General features: G+C 45.9%; 1 protein-coding gene across 1 annotated transcript; it reads left to right on the plus strand.

Moving 5' to 3' along the window:
- The first annotated feature begins 7,492 nt into the window (after window positions 1-7,492).
- CCDC167 (coiled-coil domain containing 167) lies at window positions 7,493-20,538 on the plus strand. Its single transcript, XM_030945381.1, has 4 exons — window positions 7,493-7,595; window positions 14,893-14,987; window positions 17,355-17,407; window positions 19,537-20,538. Exons 1-4 carry the CDS (start codon window positions 7,533-7,535, stop codon window positions 19,638-19,640), a joined length of 315 nt encoding a protein of 104 aa, XP_030801241.1. The 5' UTR covers window positions 7,493-7,532; the 3' UTR covers window positions 19,641-20,538.
- Window positions 20,539-20,577: the final 39 nt, after the last annotated feature.

Consider the following 20,577-nt stretch of genomic DNA (forward strand, 5'->3'; position numbering starts at 1 on the left):
CTAACCAACCTAGTACAAGACACAAATCCTATAGCATTTACATACAGCCTATAAGAACCACTACATTATCATACTGTGTTACACTTTAAACCCTAAAAACTACTCTTAGACCCCTCCTGTCAAGCAGGCAGGGTCTGCTTCTGACCCTTAGACTTGCCTGCAGGGAGAGGGTATTGTTTCATCAAAAAGGGGATTACCTACTCAGCCACACCATTGTTTTCCCGTTCTTCATTAGCTAAGAGATCTCAAAAGTTGCCTTCATTTCAATCTCATCTACATTTTCTATATTCTCAAAATCTTTCACCAAGCAATCATATTTATAAAGCTTCCCTGTTCCTTCCTCACCAACAACTTGCTTTTCAAAAAACATCTCACTGTCCAGAAAACCACAGGACACATTAGAGGACAAGTCCCTCACTGTCCCTTGTAGATGAGGATGGACTCAGTCTGACTGCACAGCCATGTGCATGAGCCAGGGAATACATTTACATGGTTGTCCTCTCTCATAACAACTGACAGCTCTGTGAGGATTGGCCACAGCACTCGGCAGCCTCTCTGCCACATGACAGGCCTGCAGAATGTGGGAAGAGGTACAGATTTGGTTTCTCCTGCCTCTGTCAGCAAGACTACAGAATCCTTGAACACTTCACTACTCTAACAGAACATGGAACCTTGTAGGACAAGTTCCCCATGGGATCTGAATAGAGAATATGGTGCTTTTGACAAACAGCAGATGTGATTCAGCTTCCTCGTGCCTTTTACAGCACTGTCATCTGAAACCAGAGGTCTTAATGCCCCTGGGACAAGGAGATGGGGGAATGCCACACATAAATTGAGTAGAAAAGTCAAGATGGGAACAGAGGAGGATTTGCCACCCGCTCATTTTCTCGTAACAGACAGGCAGGGAAGTAGAGCAGGTGAGCATGGGGTGACAAGGGCAGGAATGGAGACACTGTGCACCAGATGACTGAGCTAAAAACCAGACACCCAGCAAAGGACTACAAATGCAGTGTGTGAGCTCTGCATCACCAGGCCAATCTTGCCACCCTAAATCTCTGCAGCCTACTTGCCAAGTGAGTACTTTCTGGCTCCCTGAAGCCTATTTAACGGTATAAATCTCCAAGAAAGGGCTCAGGTTTTGAACATAGCTGAGGGACCCCGAGTTAAAAATACTGTATAAAGCCAAGTCACCCAATTTTGAACTGGCAGGGGAGCTCAGGGAGTTCTCCTCAAGAGATTCTTCAAGATTCCTCAAGCACATCAGAAGCAAACTTGTCTGGGGTAACTGTGATGGCCACGTTTTCCCTCCCCTGCTACTTAGCAAATGTTAGAAGCAGGGCATGCTGTTCTTCTCAGCCATGCCCAGATTCAGAAATACACAGCTCCCCGTGACTCCCCAGGCAACCTGCAAGACCCTGCACTGCTTCTGCATCACGCTGCCTGTCCCTGTGATGGATGCACCTCTGCTGGCTGCAGAATAAACTCAGGCACAGGGTTGTGGCCCCAATAACACAGCACTTCATAAAGCTGCTTGAGTGTCTCTCTCTAGTCTCAGATATTTATAAGGGACCCATCCCCACAATATATCTGACCACTTCACACTCAAACAGATTTTTTTTCTCTTTTGTAACTGCGCTGTTACCCTTGCTCAATAGATAGAAACCCTGCCTACACAATTTCTTAGATTCTCAAGATGATGCAGTGTGGTTTGGGGAGGACAAAAATACTCTCATAAAGCATAGAACAAAAATTAGTGGGACAGGCCCAAAAGAATGCCTCCAAACTGGTAGCTGGCATAAGAACAGCTGGGCTGATGTGCTGGGGTAATGGGCAGAGACTAAATCAGAAGGGAATCTCCAATTTCTGTAATCCATTTGGGCAAATCTGTACCTCTGTTTCCAGGTCTGCAGGGCAGGGACACATACACTCAACTCATGGAACCCTCTTAGATCACATCTCTAAAAGCCATTGCTCCAGTTCTCCTGCTTCCTCTGCATTAACACACCACAATTTGGAGTTCAGCTTCATTCAGCATCAAAGCAAGATCTGTGATTACATGCTGTGCCTGGCTCTGTGCAAAGCAGGACTCCATCTGTTCCCAGCACAATTACTGCACTGCATGGACAGACGTGATCTTGCATGAGGCACACAGCTCCTGAGAACCCCTCATGTTTGACCGAGCTGTATATGACACAGGCTTTCATCCAAACAGAATCTATTGATGAGGGCAGGCATCAGCCTGAACTACAGAATCCCTTCTTGGTCCAACTCTGCATTTCACCGATGCCAGTTTTGTCTCCGGTAGGTTGTTTTGATTAATTTCATTTAATTAATTCTATCATCTCAAGCTGTTCCCAGAATGTGTGTGAAGCCCATCAAGGTGGAAGCAGAGAACATGATGCACACAAACTGAAGATGCAGTCCATTGGATTCCCAATATTTATCTTCCCAGAAGAAAAAAACATCCCACACTACAGGAGCATCTTTCAAACATCTGAAATCTGACAGTGCTTTTTGTTGCTCTTCTGCTCCCTGGTGGAATTTAATTCTACTGTCTTTGCTGGTAGGGGCAGACATGTCTGCACTGGAATTTTTGTCCCCTGGTCATCATTGCAAAGAGGCAATTTCATCCCTGCTTATAGAGTTTTCGGAAAAGGCAGGGAATTTATATGTTGGTCCTACAAGAGGGAAGTGGGGAAATAATTAAGCTCCATAGCCGAGTTCTAGCTCACAGCACCTCTCAGCTTGTTGTCTGCCTTGTTTGCACTTAGTTTTTGTTTCCCCCAGAAGGTCAACACACGACCTCTGCCCCAGAGAAATCTTCTACTTATTCCAATGTGTTAGGAGTCATCATGTTCCAGGGATTCCCCATTCCTGGCTGCCTTCAGCATCAAGATGCTTCCCTCCATCTCTTCACAGGTGCAAGTATACAGACACAGGCCAGCTCACCCTGCCTGCTCTCACCTCTGCTTTTCCCTGCAGAGAGGCTTCTCCATCGACACAGCACAGGGATCTCCTTCCTTCTGTGCTCCCAGTGGCCAGCTGCATGTGGTACAGCAGGGCTGGGAGGGGAGAGGAGACACAGCACCGGCCTAGAGCTGGACACTCACTATGCTCACACCTGGACACTCACACCTGTTCTCAGAAGGTTCCTGGAAGGTCCCCTCCGGTCACATAGCCCATTGAGACACTGCCTAACAAGCTGGGGAAGGATGAGCTTGGGACACAAAGAGCAGCTCCCCATGGTATAGCCAAGCATAAGAGGTCAGGCCCCTGATTCAGTGCTAGCCCTGCTACTTCATTGCTGTGAAGATTGGGTCAGATACTGCCTCACATCAATAAGGTGAGGCATCGGGCCTCAGCTTCCTCTCAGACTTGTCAGAGGACTAATTCATTTGTCCTTACAAAGCACAGTGAATCTTGCAGATGGAGAATGCAAAAAGAGGTAGGAAGGTAGAAAATCAGGAGTGCCCAGGAACATTGTCCTGGATACATCCTGTAAACTAGCACCAAATGGCTCACATCCATTTTATTAAACTCTCTTCACCTCTGAAACCATGACCTCATTGAACAGCCCATTGGGAATGGTCCTCTGCCTCTAACTCCCAAATCATGCCTGGAAATTGTCTGGGACAGTCCTAGTGGGACCAAATAAAATCATACCAGGGGTATGCTGACACTTAAATCTCATGATTGAGTTTGTATTCTAAGAACGTTTCCTGATGTTGTTTAATTTACTAGTAAAGACTTAATTACTAGTGAAGACTTAATGTCTGTTCTATTAAATTACCCTCAAAGTCAGCACTGCCCTGATAAAAATCAGCAAGTGCTCCTAAACCTTCCTGAAAACTTTGACTCCTCACTCATTACTTTCCCATCTCCTCAATAAAGGTGGAAAAATTATTAAATAATCAATTTGTTATCACTTAAAGATAATCAGGTAATACAAAAAAGCCAGCAGAGAAAAACCAAGAACAAATAATGCAAACTATTTAGCTTTCTTTGTCACAGTAACTGAAATAGTAGAGAGAACAAGCCCAGCAATGCAGACTATCCTGGTGTGTAGTAAGACTTTTTGAAACAATATTTGTCACAGGTATGCACTCTGAAACTAGTTATCAGTAGTTTGTCATCAGATCAGGAGGACTTACAAAGAACAGATCTATCAACTGGTTTCCCCAGTGACTTGGATAATCAAATAAAGTATATTTATAAAATGCATAGTTGGCTTCTGGAAGATCACGCAAGAAAGAAGGCACAATAAGGGGAAAATATTTTGGCAAAATGAAGAAATTCAGCCAGCTAAAATTTCATAAAACTGGTGCAAAATACTGAACTGAGAAGGGGAAGAAATTAAATGCACCAATAAAGAAATGGGTAACACCTACCTAGACTTCAGCACTGAGGAAACATTGAGGAGTTGCAGGGCTGTGAACCAAATATGAATTGCCATTGTGAAAGTATTGCATTAAAAGGCAAATTTCCTTCTTAGCAGGCTGCATTAGTAGAGCATACTGCCTATAAGACAAAGGGGATAATTTTTGCTTTCTCAATACACCCAAGTTAGATAGGATTAGTCTAGGTTTGGATGGGAGAAAGGTAACAAACAGTATAGGAGGTGCAAAATGCACAGGATTGAAAGAAGAGCACTGAGTCTAACAGGAAGAAAACAGAAGAGGGCATATGATAATGAACCTCAAATACATAGGTTGTTAGAAGATGCTGATCAATTGTTCCCCACATGTGCTGAGAATAGGTCAAGATGCAACAAGCTCAATTAGGTTACAGAGAGGAGACAAACCTTCCCTGCTGCCAGTCAATGAGCAGCGTAACAGGTGCTGAGGAGGTGCCAGCATTCCTGCTGTGCCATGCACGGGTAAGGAAAACACCTGCTTGAGTGGCATCAGTGTATCTGATCCTGTCTCTGGACACATAGTGCAGTGTTTCCTGAATGTTCCTTTAAGGCTGACCCTTGTGTATTTTTCGTTTCTAACACCACTTTGTCACACATTTTGGCTGCAAGAATGCAGTAGGGACAGCATAATCAGGGACACTGAGCAGAGTCTCACCAGGACCACATCCAGTCTCATTGCTGGATATGTTATTTCGTGCCCACCTCTCTGTCATCACATCCTGTACCTTCCTCTCACAGGCTTTCTGTTAGACAATCCCATTCCAGAGCCTACTAAAAACCATTTCATTCTTTTCCTCCCACCTTTCTGGCAGGAGGTGTGTTCCATAATATGACTGCTCTCAAAGCTAAAAACTTTTGATTTCCAGCTTAGATATGCATGTTGACAGTAGCAGCTGCTTGATATGGAGTAGTTCAAATTCATACTCATGTCCGTGAATATTCTAAAACATGGAAGCTGATGTCATTGCATGTGAAAAACCCCCAAATATGTTCCTCATGTTTGAAGAAGAAAAATACCATAAATTTGCAGAGGAAAGAAAGTTTTTCTTTCTTGCATTAGCATGCAGAGTACATGAATGACATTACATAGGAAATGAAGACATAACAGGGATGGTTGAAGAAAAGGTGTCAGCTGAGGGCAGAACCAGGAGACTCAAGACCAGGTAACAGCCATAATGAGGTTATCAGCTTGCTGGATTTAGGGGTGCCGGGAGGAGTAATGCATGAATTGAAAACTGCTGCTTGCAATGGTGGGAATGGAGGCTTGCTCGTGAGGGAGGAACTTGTTCCCCTTTTCTGTCTTCCCAAAAGATGTGCCAACAAAGGTCACAGTCATCTGCCCGCAAAATGCTGCATGTTTGTCTCTCTGTGGAGAGGTGTATGTGAGAATTGACAGTCCTCCCCTGAATCAATACTCACCTTTGTGAAGGACAAAATGCTTTCTGTTGAACTAATGGCTATTTCAGCCCATTGTAAACCATAACAGATGGGTTTCTTCAAACCTCTATGCATTTTTAGATTGTATTTACACTCACTAATCAAGTCTTCTGTCTAAGATGGGAAAAAATAACATTCTCCCACTTTTTCATTTTCTCTCTCCCCCTGATGCTGTGCTTCCCCAGGGCTGCTGGCTGGGTCCTACTCAGCTTCTTTACTGCCTTCTGACTAGCTGCTTCTGCTTGGAAAGCAGTTATCTCACAGTGTCTCAGCTTGGAGACGGGAGTTCTGGCTCCTTTGGGTTCCAAAGTACAGACTCTGTTGCATAGAGTCAAGTACCACATTGGGAAGCACAAAAGAGTCCAGCTGTCCCTCATTTTTCTCCAGACATAAAATGAGAGTGATGCTGTTACCAACACATGCTATCTCCCACAGTGAAAATGAAGGAAGGGGGGGTGTTTGAAAGAAAAATGAAACACACTAATCAGGTATCAGTATCATCATTGCTTGCGTGGCACACATCTGCACTCCTGCCATTCTAGCAAAATTTCAGTCAGCAGAGAGTATTTAGTCAAAATGAAAATTCAGTCTGTATGTCTAATAAATGGTGCTGCTGCCCAGCCTTCCTTTTTTGCCAGCAAATAGCACTGCTGCGCTCTGTCATGTAGCAGCCATGTCCTCCCCTGAAGATAGATGCACTTCAGTGGTGTTGGCTTTTTTTTTTTTTTAATACAAGATTGCAGTGTTTCATAAAAAGCTTTCTTGGTCAGAACAAGTGCTGTCATGCATATGTAACATCATGATTAGTATCTTGCGCTGAACTGGCTGGATGCACAAAGCGCTATTTCCAGGTAGATCACACAGCCAGTTTTTCCTCAGCTGCTTTAGCACAACGCTAGCGTTTGAGTAGGAAGCCACAAGGACAATCTGAATAAAACAATCACAGAATCAATTAGGTTGGAAAAGACCTCTGAGTCCAACCTGTAATGAAGTACCACCCTGTCAACTAGACCACGACACTGTGCTCCACATCATCTTTTCCCTAACACCTCCAGGGATGGTGACTCCACCACCTCCCTGGGCAGCCTGTTCCAATGTTTGACAACCCTTTCAGTGAAGAAATCCCTCCTGAAGCCCAAAACAATTCTCATGTATCCCAACACGCCACAAAGCAGCCGTTCTGGGTTTGTCTGGTGTTTCCGAGGTTGCCTTCTTCCTGCGTGACACCCTGCACTACAAGCCCTGGTCTGGAGCGGCCAGGAATGCGCTGGCTCCACCTGCGGGAAAACCAACGGATCACTTCGGGTCTGCCCAGAGAGCACCCGAGGGAGCCGGTGTCCCTGAGGGGCGGAGAGGCAGGACCAGACATGACCAAGAAGTCCCACCTCGCCTTCCCAACCTGCTGGTCCTCCCGCAGCCATCCGTCACGCGCTACCACTGGAGAGGGCAGAGCAGGATGGGCCAGCAGCGGCACAACGCGGGAGGCGCCGCTCTGGCTGCCGCTCGCCCTCGGCTGTGTCGGAGCCACCCGAGCGGGCTCGCAGGGCCAGACTCGCTCCCGGGGCAGCGGCTCCACGGGCGCAGGCAGCCAGCGCTGCCCTCCTTCCCCAACATGGCACCAGCCCAGCCCAGCCCAGCGCGGCCCCGCACCGAGGCCGCGGCGCACTGGGCGCCCCTGCGCATGCGCGGTGGGCGCGGCCGGACCATGGGCAGGCGGCGAGCGGGGCCCAGCGTGGCCCGGGAGGTGAGGGGGAGTGCGGCGGCCGGGCTGGCGGGGGGCTTGGAGCCACAGCCTTACTCCCGCTTTGAGCGGTGGCGTGCGGTGTCCTTGCTCCTGCCGAGCCCTTGAGCCAGTGCCGTGAGGGGCCCTGTGTGTGTGTGTGTGTGCCCGTGGGGGTGCTGCAGTGGGCCGTGACCACCAGCCCGTTGTGTGCGTGCGGCGCTGGAAGTCAGCCGTGTGCTCCTGCTTCTTGAGGGGAGCCCAGTGGTAAACCGGCATGTGAGGGGCCTGTAAATCACAGTGATGAGAAAGGGGAAAGGCCGGGTTTTAAGAGTGTGTCTCCCTTCTAAGGGTGCCTTTTCATTGTGCTTGGGTGTTTTGTCTCTCTCTCCCTCCCTGGAGATTGCATCTGTGCCATGTGCTTGGGGATGGCTCTTCTTGAGCAGGGAGGTTAGAGCAGATGACCCACTGTGGTCCCTTCAAATCTTACCCAGTCTGTGGTACTGTGTTCTCCTGGGTGGCAGGAGGGCTGCTGGTAAGCTCTGCTGAAGCTTTGTCTTCCTGTAAACAACCTGAGTTGTGTTAGTTAAGATCTCCCTGAAGCATATGTCTTTCTGGCTCCTGCACTGATCAGTGCTGTCTGAACTCAAGTCGGTTTGAGTTCAGGTCTGTGGGTTTGGATACAGTAAATCCTGAATGTTCCTCACAAATGGCTGAAATCAGGCAGAATTCATTCAGTGAGTCTCACTGGTCACCTCTCTGCCCCGAAGAGTTTTCAGGTGAGCACATGCACAACAGACCAATGTAACCAGAATGGAAAGGCCAGGGAAATGGCAGGGTATGTCATATGTGTGTCACCAGCTAGTAACATAAAGGTGAGTGTCACAGAATCCTTAGGGCTGGACAGGACCTCTGGATATCATCTCATCCAACTCCCTTGCCAGGGCAGGGTCACCTAGAGCAGATCACATAGGAATGTGACCAGGTAGATTTTGGATGTCTCCAGAGAGGGAAACCCCACAGCCTGCTGGAGCAGCCTGTTCTCGTGGTCTGTTTCAGTATAAAAATGGTTTTCCCTCACATTGAGCTGGAACTTCCTGTTTTCGTTTACAGGCATTGCTCCTCATCCTGTCACTGGACACCACTGAAAAGAGTTTGGCACCAACCTCTTCACACCCACCTTTAAGATATTTATATGTATTGATGAGACCCCCTCTCATCCTGCTGTGTGGAATGGGAGTCTGGTTTATGATTATCTGGTGTGTTTCACTGGTTAGGCTTTCATTAGAGAAACACAGTTCTGGGCACTCGAACGCAAATATAACCACCAAAGGGAGTCCAGAGGGGTGTGCTGACTGTCCAGGCTTCCTTTGGTGAGCCTATCAGAGAGAATTGAACAGTGATGATTTTTTTTTTTTTTTTTTTTTTTTTTGTGGTTGTGGTTTGAGAAGTAGTAGACGAGAAGAGTTGAGATGGTAGGGTCTAGGGTCTACCTTACAAAAAGAGAGGTGGCAAAATGGCTCAGCCTGTTAGGGACCTGCTGTTCACAGAATGAAAAGAGACTGATTTTAGCTGCCACAGAAAATTCCTGCAAAGTGTTTGAGGACTTGTAGTAGCTTTAGATTAAGTTTTGGGGTTTTTTTTTAGAAGTTTTCAGGATGGAACATGGTAGTTTTGAAAGGATTTTAGAACTACTCTTTTTTGTGCATTACAGGTAAAAATCTCTGTGCAAAGGTACTACTGCTAGATAAAATTCTTTCCACTTGCAGTCATGAGAACACTACTGAAGAGAGGTTAGGGAGGAAGGAAAAAAATGCCTTTAAGCCAGAGGAAGAGAGGGCTATGTTTTAGTTTGCATGACAACCAAGATACTTGATTCATAAGTTAAAATTACTCTATTCAGTATTACCTTCTGAGCCGTTATGATTGTAAAGAAAACTTTTCAAACTAGTCTTAATATGGTGTGATGCATGACTAGCTTTGAAAGGCCTCATCTAGGCAGAGTCATGCTTGTTTAACTGAAGTCATGATGCTAAATGAATGCAATTTTCTATATGGACACTTATCAGATTAGCTTGCACTTACAAATTGCAGGTGTAATTGATATGATCTGGTTTAAATAGATATAAATAGGTCTCCATAATGTTGTGTTGGTTTAAATTCGTGCCACTTCTTTCATATAGCTCTAGTCTTTTGACAGGCAGCCCTATTGACAATGCTGAGCTGCCTAGGACTTGCTTGAGGAAACTCATCAGGAAAATGAAACTGGCAAGACTGGTCCATTTTGTACCAAAATAGTGAAAATGAAATTAACTCAAGAGAGTGACACGGATGACCAAAGGTGTGGAGAACTTTATGCAAGAAAGTTCCAAGCATTCCAGGTCCTTTTAAGCTGGAAAACATGTCTGCAAGGGACCCAATATAGGCCTATATCCTCTGCATGCTATTTGTAGCTTTGAACAAAGAATGAACATACACTGTCAATACAAAGTTAGGGCTATCAAATGAAACCAGCAATATACAAGCTCAGAACAAACAGGAGGGGTTGGTTCTTCCCATAACCTGCTGTGAAACTTCTCGCCAAAGGATATTGTAACCACTAAAAATATACTTGTGGCTCAGGCAACAACTGAAAAAAAAATTCAGAGAAGCAGAAAAGTGCATTAAATTAAAGGCAATGCCTGGGCAGCAAAATGTCACGTGTGTGCTTCTGTAAAGTATTGTTACATGTGTTGCTGCTTCTGACAGGGCAATGGCTGATCAGTGTCTGTAAAGGAACATAAAGAATAGGGAAAAGGCCGGCACAGTTCATGCTCAGTGAAGCTATTCAGGCAAAAGTTTTGAAAATGTGGCTCACTGCTCTGTGGTCACGTCTGTGTGTGTTCCTGCAAAGCCGCTGCTCTGCGCTGAGGCAGGATGGGCTGACTAACGAGATGGCGCCTGCAAAGCCGAAGGAGGAGGTGGAGGTAGGATCCAGCCTCTCCTCCTCTAGCAGCACACAGGGTTGTTCTGTAGGAGCCATCTTAGACTTTGCTGGTGGATCATCCTCTGCTGTGAATAGCTTGTCTGGTAAATATTTCCAAGCATGCTGTGGGCGGCATGTCTGTGAAATGATTTTCCAGCGTGCAAAATGATTCCAAGAGCATGGAGAAAATGGAAGTGTGTCCATGAACAGCAAGTTAGCACTTGAATTTAAACAAAATTTGTCTCTGCTGGACTGATTTTAATAATCCAGCCAAATTTGTGGATGCAGGAACCATTAGTTCTTCTGTGAAAGAACAGCTCAAGTGTGCTGGCAGGTGACAAGGCATGTAAAGACTGCTCGGGGAAGGGTTTTTTTCTTTGCCCCCACCTCTTCAGTTGCCTTTGATCTGTTTTATGAGGGTCAGAAGATGAAAACCTCATTACCTAATGCTGTTGGATGTCGACGTATGTGTGATATGGCTCTTTGCCAGTATCTTAATTAGGGAATTCATAAGAGCGAAGGGTGGATGCCAGTTCTTGAAAAGCGCTTTTAGCCCTTCTGCTGGAAAGAAAGCTTTCATTAATTCGCTACAAAATGTATTAAATGGGATCCAGCTCAATTCTATAAGCAAAGCTGCTTCTTTTTCACTTCTCTCTTTGTCTCTGCCTTTATGTGAGCCATTTTGGGCTCTCTGCCCAAGATGGTCCCAACAAATGGAATTTGTAATAAGCATGTAAGTCAGTTTGGATTGAAATACATTCCAGGTCTCTAGTTTAAAAAGGTTTCCAGATCATGAGCAAGTGTTGCCAGAATTCAGCAAAAATAGCTGAATGCCTTGTCATACCTGTGGAGCAAAGGAGGCATCTGGTCTTAGATCCTAATGTGCATCCAAAGCTTCTGGGACTTTCTGGAGTGTGTCCTGAGGAGCTTCAGAAGGGCAGCTCTGTGTGCCCAGATCTGCTGCCTGGATGTGAAGCACATGTTTCCTTCCCCCTTTTTTTTAACTGGAACTACTTAAAGATGTTGCTGTGAATGAAGTCCTGTGTCCCTGTTACCATCTCTATGAACCTGAGGAGCTGTCATGTGAGCTTTCTGCTTGCTGCATTTCAGCTCTGTCCCAGAGGATCTCCTTCAAGGAAAGGAGAGCTAAAAGGAGGAAAGGTTCATCTTTGCAACTTTGGAGGCCCTGTGCTGACATTGCCACTAAAGAGATAAGGCAGTGTGAAGTGCAAGGGTGCTTCAGCTAAGCGAGCTCAGCTCCTTGTTTTCCTGTGGGCTTTCAGTGTGCCCAGGTATGTACCCCAACTAACTTCACATATTGTGTAGTAGGAGGGAAAGCTTTCCATCCACAGCAAGCTCAGGTGAGCACCTGCTTCTAGGATTGCTCTCCTGGAGGGCTACATGTAGCAGGGAATTATGGCAAAGCCCTACAGATTTTCTTGTGCTACAATTTTACAGACTACGGCCCCCCCTAGGAGTTTCCTTAGCAGCCCAGAGAGTAATCAGTAGTTCCCAGATACTACTCTGATTTTTTTTCCTTGTGCTTATTTTCTTTTCTGTCTTTCTTTTGTTCTACAGTGAAGAGTTACTTGGATGGCTGAGTTGCTGAGACACTCCTGGCTTGCAGGAGCAGCTCCTAAATGCCAAGGAAGGCAATGGCATTGACATATCAAGATAGTGCTCTGCCCATAGTTTGGGTTGGTGTCTGAGGCTTCTTATTCAAATGAGCTGCCTTCAGGAGGCAGAATTTATTGTCTTAATTTATAAGTGGAGAAACTGAGGCACAGTGAATGGATAATATCTGTGAATCCCCACTCTTGTCCTTCCTTATAACCCCTAATAACCCAGGCTAGCCAGAAGAAAAGAAGTAGTGAGATTCTGAAAGAAAAGTATTTTGTTAATTCAGCAATCTTCCTTGCTTGCTTTTTCTTTTTTTTCTGGTTATTTTTCATCCCTTGTGCCCCCAGCTCAGCACAGCTGATGGTGCAGTTCTGGGCCATGTGGTTTATTAGCAAATTATTGCTCTCCAGCAGGGGACCCAAACTTGGGTTTTGATTTAAGAGCAGTAAAACCAGTTGAAACTTTAAAGTATTATGTGGAATCTGGAGATTTTTAGTCAGCAGAAAGTGAAAGCACTGACAAAGTTGGGCAGAATATACTCCTGTTAAGTCTCATGAAATGAGGGAAGTATGGGCAGAGAATGTACTAGTAGGAGCAACTGCCAGCTAGAAGGAGCAGGCATGGAGGAGAGGATTGGAGTGCAGTAGCATGGATAATTTAGTGGTGGGGTTGGCAGCTGACTAAGTAAAGCTCCCAATAATTCTTTAATGTATTATTTAGCATTATTTTTAAATATATTTCCAGAGAAGTCACGGTGCACTGTAATAATTTAACAGACTAAAGAGGAGCCAGGTAACACATGCTGAAGAATCTTTCCCTGTGTGTGCATGTAAGGGTTTCCAACAGCTAAGGGAGCAGAAACAGCCATTTGCAAACGGTAGGAACTGGTGAGGGAGATGGTAATCCTTAAATTTCACTGGACCAAAACCCCACCGCTGCTGTACCACACTGTGCTATTAAAGTAACTTGTTGATAAGTGTGGTCAGAGCTGGCCTGGGTGAAGCCCTTGCTTGGCCCTGAAGCAGACTGGGGCAATGCATCCTGCTGAGTTGTAGTGCATGACATGGCGATGAGCAGCTACAGTTAACATTCTTAACTGGCACAGCTGGAAATGGAGAAGGACAATTATCCTCATCCAGGCAAACCCAAGCATTGCCGGCCACAGAAGTGCTATTCCCTGAGCTTTGGGATCAGGTGACATGCCTTGGTGCTCCCCTTGGGTTCAGGAAGCTGGGCATCACCTCTGGGGAGTTTGGCATCTTGAGCACTGGCAGTTGCCTAATAGCCCAGGACTTTGAGATTGCTATCTCATAAATCAAAGATTTATTTGAGCCTTCTTATATGTCCCCCTCCCCAGCTCTGCTGTGCTCCTTCCAGACTATTTAACTGACTGGTTAAACTTCTTTTCATGGTCTGCTTTATGTCAAGCCTCTTCTCTCCAGTCCTGCTTAGTTATAATGCTTGCCTGCTTTTCCTGAGTAGAAGGTGTGAGATTGTTAATGAGCTCATTAACAGGAGCTGATCAGAACAGAGCTGATCCCAAAGCAGCAATAATTAGGGATCACTACCTTTGATTTTGTTTCCCTTATTACTGTTTATGAGTGTGTGTGTGTGCCCTGGGCTGCTTCTGAGGCTGGTGTCCAGGCAGCTCATTCCACCTTTACCCGGCACTATGCTGCCTCTTAGCGTCCGGTGTGTGAAAGCTCCCACCACAGGGAGGCCGTACTGCCAGCCATGGCCTTTCCTGGAGAACCAGGCGCAGCAGGAGTGTTGCACTAAGTCGCTCAAAAGAGAGGTCACTGCCACCTTAGTGCACAGAGGCCGTTTTCTTTCAGGCTAGGTTGTTGAGTTCGTGTTGTCTGATTAGTCCACTGTTTCCCTGCTGGAAGCAAGCTTGAAAGACAAAGTTTTCCTTGAGATGTCTATGCTGTGGTTGCCAGGCAGAAGAGAGGAATGATTCCCAGAACTGTTGCCTATGGTAGGATTCTCTCCTGGGCAGTCTGTTTGCATACAAGGAAATGAACCCTCCTGTGCTTAGCTGTGGTTACTCCCCTCCACAGGAAGACACAGTGGTGGCTGTTGGGATACTTGATGAAGAGACACAAGGAGATAATGAGTGTTTTTCTGCACAGAAACTTGTTGCTGCCAACACTTGGTACAGGTTGAAGGAGGCAGTGGCGAATGCTCTCTTGACCATACTGTGCAGGCTTCTGTTGCTGTTTGAGATTTAGTTGGGTAAAAGAGACTGGAAGTATCCCTTTGTTCCCTCTTCACCCAACCAGACAGCTGAGGGTGCTTTGTAGATTTCTGCATCCATTCACAGTGCTAAAATAAGACCCTGTCCCTCAGGCTTTGGTTTAGGCCAGTGTCTCTCCTTTTATCCTCTAATTGCATAAAGATACCTAAGATCACACCTCTCCTTGTAGACCCACATGCAAAGAAACTAGAGCAGGCTGGAACAGGATCAGATCTAGCAAAAGGGTGCTGGCCAGCCACAAAATAGGCAGTGTCAGGGCTGGTTTGGCTGTGTCTGGGGTGAAGATGTTATAGTTGTCTGGGCTAGAATACAGGCTGAGCTGGGAGATGATGAGCTCTCTGTGCTGTGATCTCTACACAGATCTGGGATTCTTCCCCTGATCTGGGGAGGAATAGTAGCTGAACTGCTACCATCTGAATGGGAAGGAGTCCTTGTAAGCTGAGAGAAGAAATGATGGTGACTGGTGTGGTTTTTTTCAGATTGATGGATTGGAGGAGAAGCTGGCACGCTGCAGACAAAGCATGGAAGAGGTGGACCTGAAGCTGCGCAAGGAGAAGCTTAGCCCTGAAGGAAGGTATTGCTGACCAGCTCCTTACACAGCTCTGTGTGTGTGCACTTCAGCTTAGCTGTCATCCTGCTGTAAGACCAAGCAAGGGCTCTTGAAGGGGTGGGAACGTGTGATTTCCCCATGACAAGACTCTTTTCCCACAGTTTGGAGCTTTCCTGGCGAACTTGCCTCTGTGAGAAGCGCAGTGATATAGAGAGAGAGCTGTATCTTATTAATAGCCTGACTCCAACCTGTGCCACAACCAGACAAGTAGTGCCTTAAACTTGCCAGTTCATTGCAGGCCTGGCTCCTGGCCTGTTAGGAATCTGCTCTGTGAGTCTGGCAAAGGTTTTCTGCACACTGCTGCCCAAGCCTTGCTAAAGCCACCCAGGTGCAATCAGGGAGATGTGCAGCAACTACTGCTGAGGGCCAAACCAGGCTGGGATCCAGCTGCAAAAGCAGCTGAGGGAAAATATCTGTGCCTGTGTTGCTAATGTGTCTGGATGTAGGGATGAATTAACACACTGGCTTTTCTTGGGAGTGCTAAGAGGGACAATTCCCCTGAAATCTGTGGCTGCCATAGAGGCAGCAGTTGTTGGCTTCTAGAGCTGGGACTCAAGCAAGGACTTTGGCCTGGATTCTGTAGTAGACATAGGCAGAACCTGCTATTTCTCTTGAGTGTGAAGCAAGAGAATTAGATGTCCTAGCTGATTCTCAAATCTCTGCTTGAGGACATTTTTTCAATCACTAGCATCCTACTGCTCTGCTCCAAGCAAAAAAGGCTGGGAAGCTCAGTCATCGGCCCAGGGAGTGGTCTTGATGATCCTGGTGTTTGCTGTACACTACTGTCCTGTAGGACCCTATTAGAAATGATCATAGCAATAGTGATGTCTCCATCCCTTCTTTGTTAAACTCTCCTTTGCACTCCCCCCTCTTCCTTTACTGGGGTTTTCTATCCCCATCAATATTTAGACAGGGTCCTGTCTCTTCCTGTCCCTCTTCTCTGTAGCTTTTCATCTCAACAATCCTTTCCGGGCCTAAATTCTCCTTGTTTCTGTCTGTATTCTTTATCTAGGGCTTAAGTGGCCAACAACCAAACCTACAGCTGTGGTAACTTGACAGGATGTGATATATGATGGTTTCTGACTGAAATATAGGGCCTAGAGCAAAGAATTATGAATTAAGATTCTTGGGGCCTTCTATGAGTTTTACAGCTTGTATGGAAATAGAACTTCCACTGTCCTATTCCAGACCCTTTGAAAAACCTTGCAGGGAAGGTACCATGATCAAAATTATCGATTCCATGTGTAGCACACAAAGAGGAGCTCCGCTTTTCCACTTTGAAGTTCAGTTGTCATGGTTTCTTCATGTCTCTTTCTCAAAGCTTCTTCCCTTGACTCTCTTCACAAGGCAAAATTCTAAGTAGCAGCTCAGTCATGTTGGTAAATCCGTCTTCTCACTTCCTACTGGCTGCCCTCCACCCAGTTTTCTTCTAGAGCCCTTTCCTCTCCTGCTGCTCCTGATGTAGCTTGCTTTCTTGCCCTCTCTTACACTTAACTAGCTGTACACATAGATTTGGATCTCTTTCCTCCTACAGGTTGTTCTTGCTGTGCCCCAAGGGGAACAACAAATTCTGTTACACTTTCTGCCTTCTCTGAACCAAGAGATAATTTGTTAGTGCATGTTTATTTATGTGCAGAGTCTGAAAGGACTGACCATGTCCTCATTGCCATAATGGAAACACTGCTGCTTTCAGGAATTTCATTTTGGGTTTATATGTTAATCTGTATATTAATTAATCATCTTGTGCAATTTAAGACAAGGGCTGGGTTGGCCTAACTTAGTCTTTTCTGTTATTATGAGTCTTCAGTCTAATGACAGGTTGTTCAACTCATTAGTACTGGGCTTGGATTCAGCTTGTTTCCTTGAGTTCACCAATTTCTGTAAATTGGATACCTCTGACAAAGGGATCCCAGCTTCAAATGGTGAGAAGAATTACTGTTCCAGCACTAAGCCCAATGTGCTGGGGGAAGAGGATCCTTCAGAGAGCATATAAGGACCCTGCCCCATCCCATAGAACTTCCTGCCTCACCCTGGGGGAACTGGAGTAGGGCAATGACCCAAGAGCCCTTTCTAGCTGTTTACCTACACTGCTATCCTGAAAGGAGAGACAGGAAGCCATTTGGAGGAAGGAAAAAATAATCTAAAATGCTGCATCTCTTCTCTTGCACAACTGGGTACTTCTAAACTGTCACCCTTCCAACAGGGAGGGGTGAGGGGTTCATCCTCTGAACAGATATCCCCTGCAGTGGGGACAGTCTCTCTTCCATCATGTAAGCAAAGAAATAGGCTGTGTTCTGCCTTGCAGGTAATGAACTCCTCTTCTCATTACAGAAAGTCACTGGAGAGAGAGCGAAACTTACTAATGACCAAAGCTGACAACTATGGTAAGAGCTTCATTAAAAATGGTCCCTCTGGGCAGGATGGGATCAGTGCTGCAGCTTAGCTTTGTCTTCAAGCTCCTGCCACCTCTGACTTCTGCCTTTGAATTTAGCTTCAACCAAAGGGAGCCAAACTAATGGAAATGTAGTCAGCATATTATAATGGGAGTCTGCATCCACCTACTTGAGCTGTACTTCCATAGGGAAAAAAAATAAGCATCAACTAATGAAGGGGAGAAAATGTCTCCCTCCAAATACCCCAAATTACCAGTCTTTAGATAATCATAGCTAACAGATTGGCTCGAGTAGCTTTTAACATCGCTCTCCCCAGCCTTTTTTTTTTCTAGTAGAGGCTTGCTAGGCAAAAAGGTAAGTGACATCAGGAGTGTAGCAAAATATACCTTCCTTGGGGAAGGTTCTTACTGCATCAATTTATGAGGCCACTCAGCACAAGAGCATAGCAATTCACACTGATGTGCTGCCTGCACTTCTAGAGAGCCAGGGTCTTTCCTTGGTGCAAGTCCTGCTGTAGACACTTAGAATGAAAGCCTCCCTGAGATACCATACTTGTTGACAGGACTTCCATTCCACTAGAGGTGCTGCTTTGTACATCTTCAGGTATTGATCCGCATGTTACCTGCTTGGCAGTACTCTGCAGCTGTGCAAGCAGCAGAGCTCACACAAGGGAAAGAGGCACAAGTATTCTTTTGGGTCTAGAGGGTTGAAAGCTGGGGTATGGCCAGCAAATTTGTAATTATAACTCATGCTAGAGGACTGCTTCCAGAAGAGTAGCTGTTATTTTAAACAGACTGAAAGCTGTTCCCTAAGGGCCTACCACTAGAGACAGCAGAAGACTGAAAATTGCTGCCACCCTTTTACCAGCCAGCAGTCAGCTATCCCTGGTGGCATCAGCAGAGCAGTGTGACAGCAGCTCAGACAGCAGCAACAGCCTCACCTAATGCTGACATCACTGCTATGGCCTCTGACTAAATCTTTCCTTATTCCAGCTGATGCAGTTGAGGCCATGAACAGCAGCTGCTGACAATGCCATTGTCAGCATCAGTTTAATCTGGCACTGCTGTGTGTGAGGTTATGTGACCCTGTCATCTCCTTTGTGGCCTTGCAGATTCAAGCAGGCTGCTCTGTGACTGCATGAGTGATTGTATTAGGTGAAGAATGGGGCAGAAAGAACAGCTAAAAGTCTCTTTTGTTTACCAACACTACTTGGGGAACTGCTGGAGGCTGCTTGTGCAAACTGTAGAGACAGTAAGGTGTGCACTCTCTGCAGATGAACTCAGCAACAAAAGCCATCTGTCTCTGGACAGTGCACACCCAACCTTGCCTGCCACACACTTAGTGCTTTGTGGCCTTGCAGTCTCTGTAAGGCTGGAGGGCTCACTGCTAGCCTGTACCAGCCAGCAAAGTTTTGTGGAACAGAACTAGTAAGAGTGGGGTTCTCATCTTTGGTAAAGGGAACCAAACAGAAATGGAGATTGGCAAGATTCCATACTTGAAATAGCCACTGTCTTCCTCTCTCTGCATCTGTGGTTCTAAGGTTGCTTTCCTTCTCCCTGGTTTACCTATCTCTAAAAAGCTAAAATCTTCAGACCCAAACAGAATAAGAGTGTCCAGGTTCAGACCTTTTCCACACTGATCCTTCTGAGGTGTAAGGAAACACAGATTCTGCAGCATTCAAAGGTGGCTACAGTTGTATTTAAATTTTAGCACTAGAAAGAGCTACCAAATGTAACAAGGCTGTTACATTTAGAAGATAGTAGAAATAGCTCTCTGCCCTCCTGGCTCCTTCATTCTCCTAGGGAACACGCAGTTATGCTAATGACAGTCTGTCCTTAGTAGAGGCCTACAGCAATGTCATTTGCCAACAGGAACTGGTCAGGCACTGAAGTATTCCCAAGCACAGCTACCACGAGTGTCAGGATGAGAGCAAATGAAAGGGTTCCTACTAGTTTGGGTAGTTACTTCCCATTCAGCACATCCTGTTGGCAGCTTTGCATACTGCTCCCAAAATTTTTGCCTGTGGCCAAGGTAGCTTTGTGCTTCTAAGAGAGTTTTGAAAGGAGATGTAGCTGCAACGTGAAGAACCTTCACAGGCAAGTCTTTTGTTTGTTTCCCAGAGAAAGAACTGAGTGTGCTTCGTAAGGAAAATCGCAAGAATGCTGCCCTTGCTGTGGCCGTGGCATTGCTGATAGCTCTTATTTACGCCTGCTGGACAATGTGATTGCACTCAAGAATTCTCCGTGCTGAACAAATGACTCCTGCAAGGAGCTCTTCCTCCTCTCACCGTTGTGCCTCCCCCAAGGGTGAGGATCAGCATTTCAAATTACTGTTCTTGTTTATAGTCTCCAAGCCTTGTTGTAGGGAAGATTTTTCTCTGCAAATTGAGGAGGACAGGAGACAAACCAGAAATCACAGCACACTTGCGCTTGGAAATCAGGTCAAGCAGAGCTCAAGGTGGTGCCATCTTAGCCAAAACACAGTCAGGACCATGCAGCCTGATCCAGGAAGGCAATACATTCTCCCTTTTGAAGAGGACCTTTGTGATTACAGAGTGCTTTCTGCCCAGCCCAGGTGGAATACACACCTTGGCTCCTGTGACACAGTCATAAACTGAAGGGACCAAGCTCTCGATGCAAAAGGTAATCTGTAGGTATTGCAATTCTGTGTATTCCCAGAGCTGAGCTAAAGATGCTTCCTCCTCTACCCTGACTTCCAGGACCAAAGGAATCCTACATCCACAAAAGCAGATGGGATGTAGGTATCTCTGCAAGCAGGGAGCATCCATATTGAGATATGGGTGCTTGGGCTGTGAGATGATCTGCCTACCTCTCCAGTGCATCAGAGCTTGGTAGCCATTTTGTGCCTTTGAGAATCAGCATTTGCAGAAGGCAATTTACTATCAGCCCCCAGAGATGAAAGTGCTTCTGTAGAGCTTTAAATAAAATAATTTGACCTTTTAATTTCCTGTTTTGTTTATTTGGTGGGTTTTTTTTCCCTGTTCTGTCCCGTTTCTCAGCCACTGCTTTATTCTCACCCTACTATTTCCTTACTGGCACAAATTGCACTATGGTAAGCCTAGACTAAGTCAGGCACTTAAGCCCCTGGTCAGTGAGCTCTCAACAGTGGGTTACTGGTCTGTTGTGGCCTGGAATGTATTT

This window comes from Camarhynchus parvulus, chromosome 3 (genome assembly GCF_901933205.1).
Source record: "Camarhynchus parvulus chromosome 3, STF_HiC, whole genome shotgun sequence".
NCBI lineage: Eukaryota > Metazoa > Chordata > Aves > Passeriformes > Thraupidae > Camarhynchus > Camarhynchus parvulus.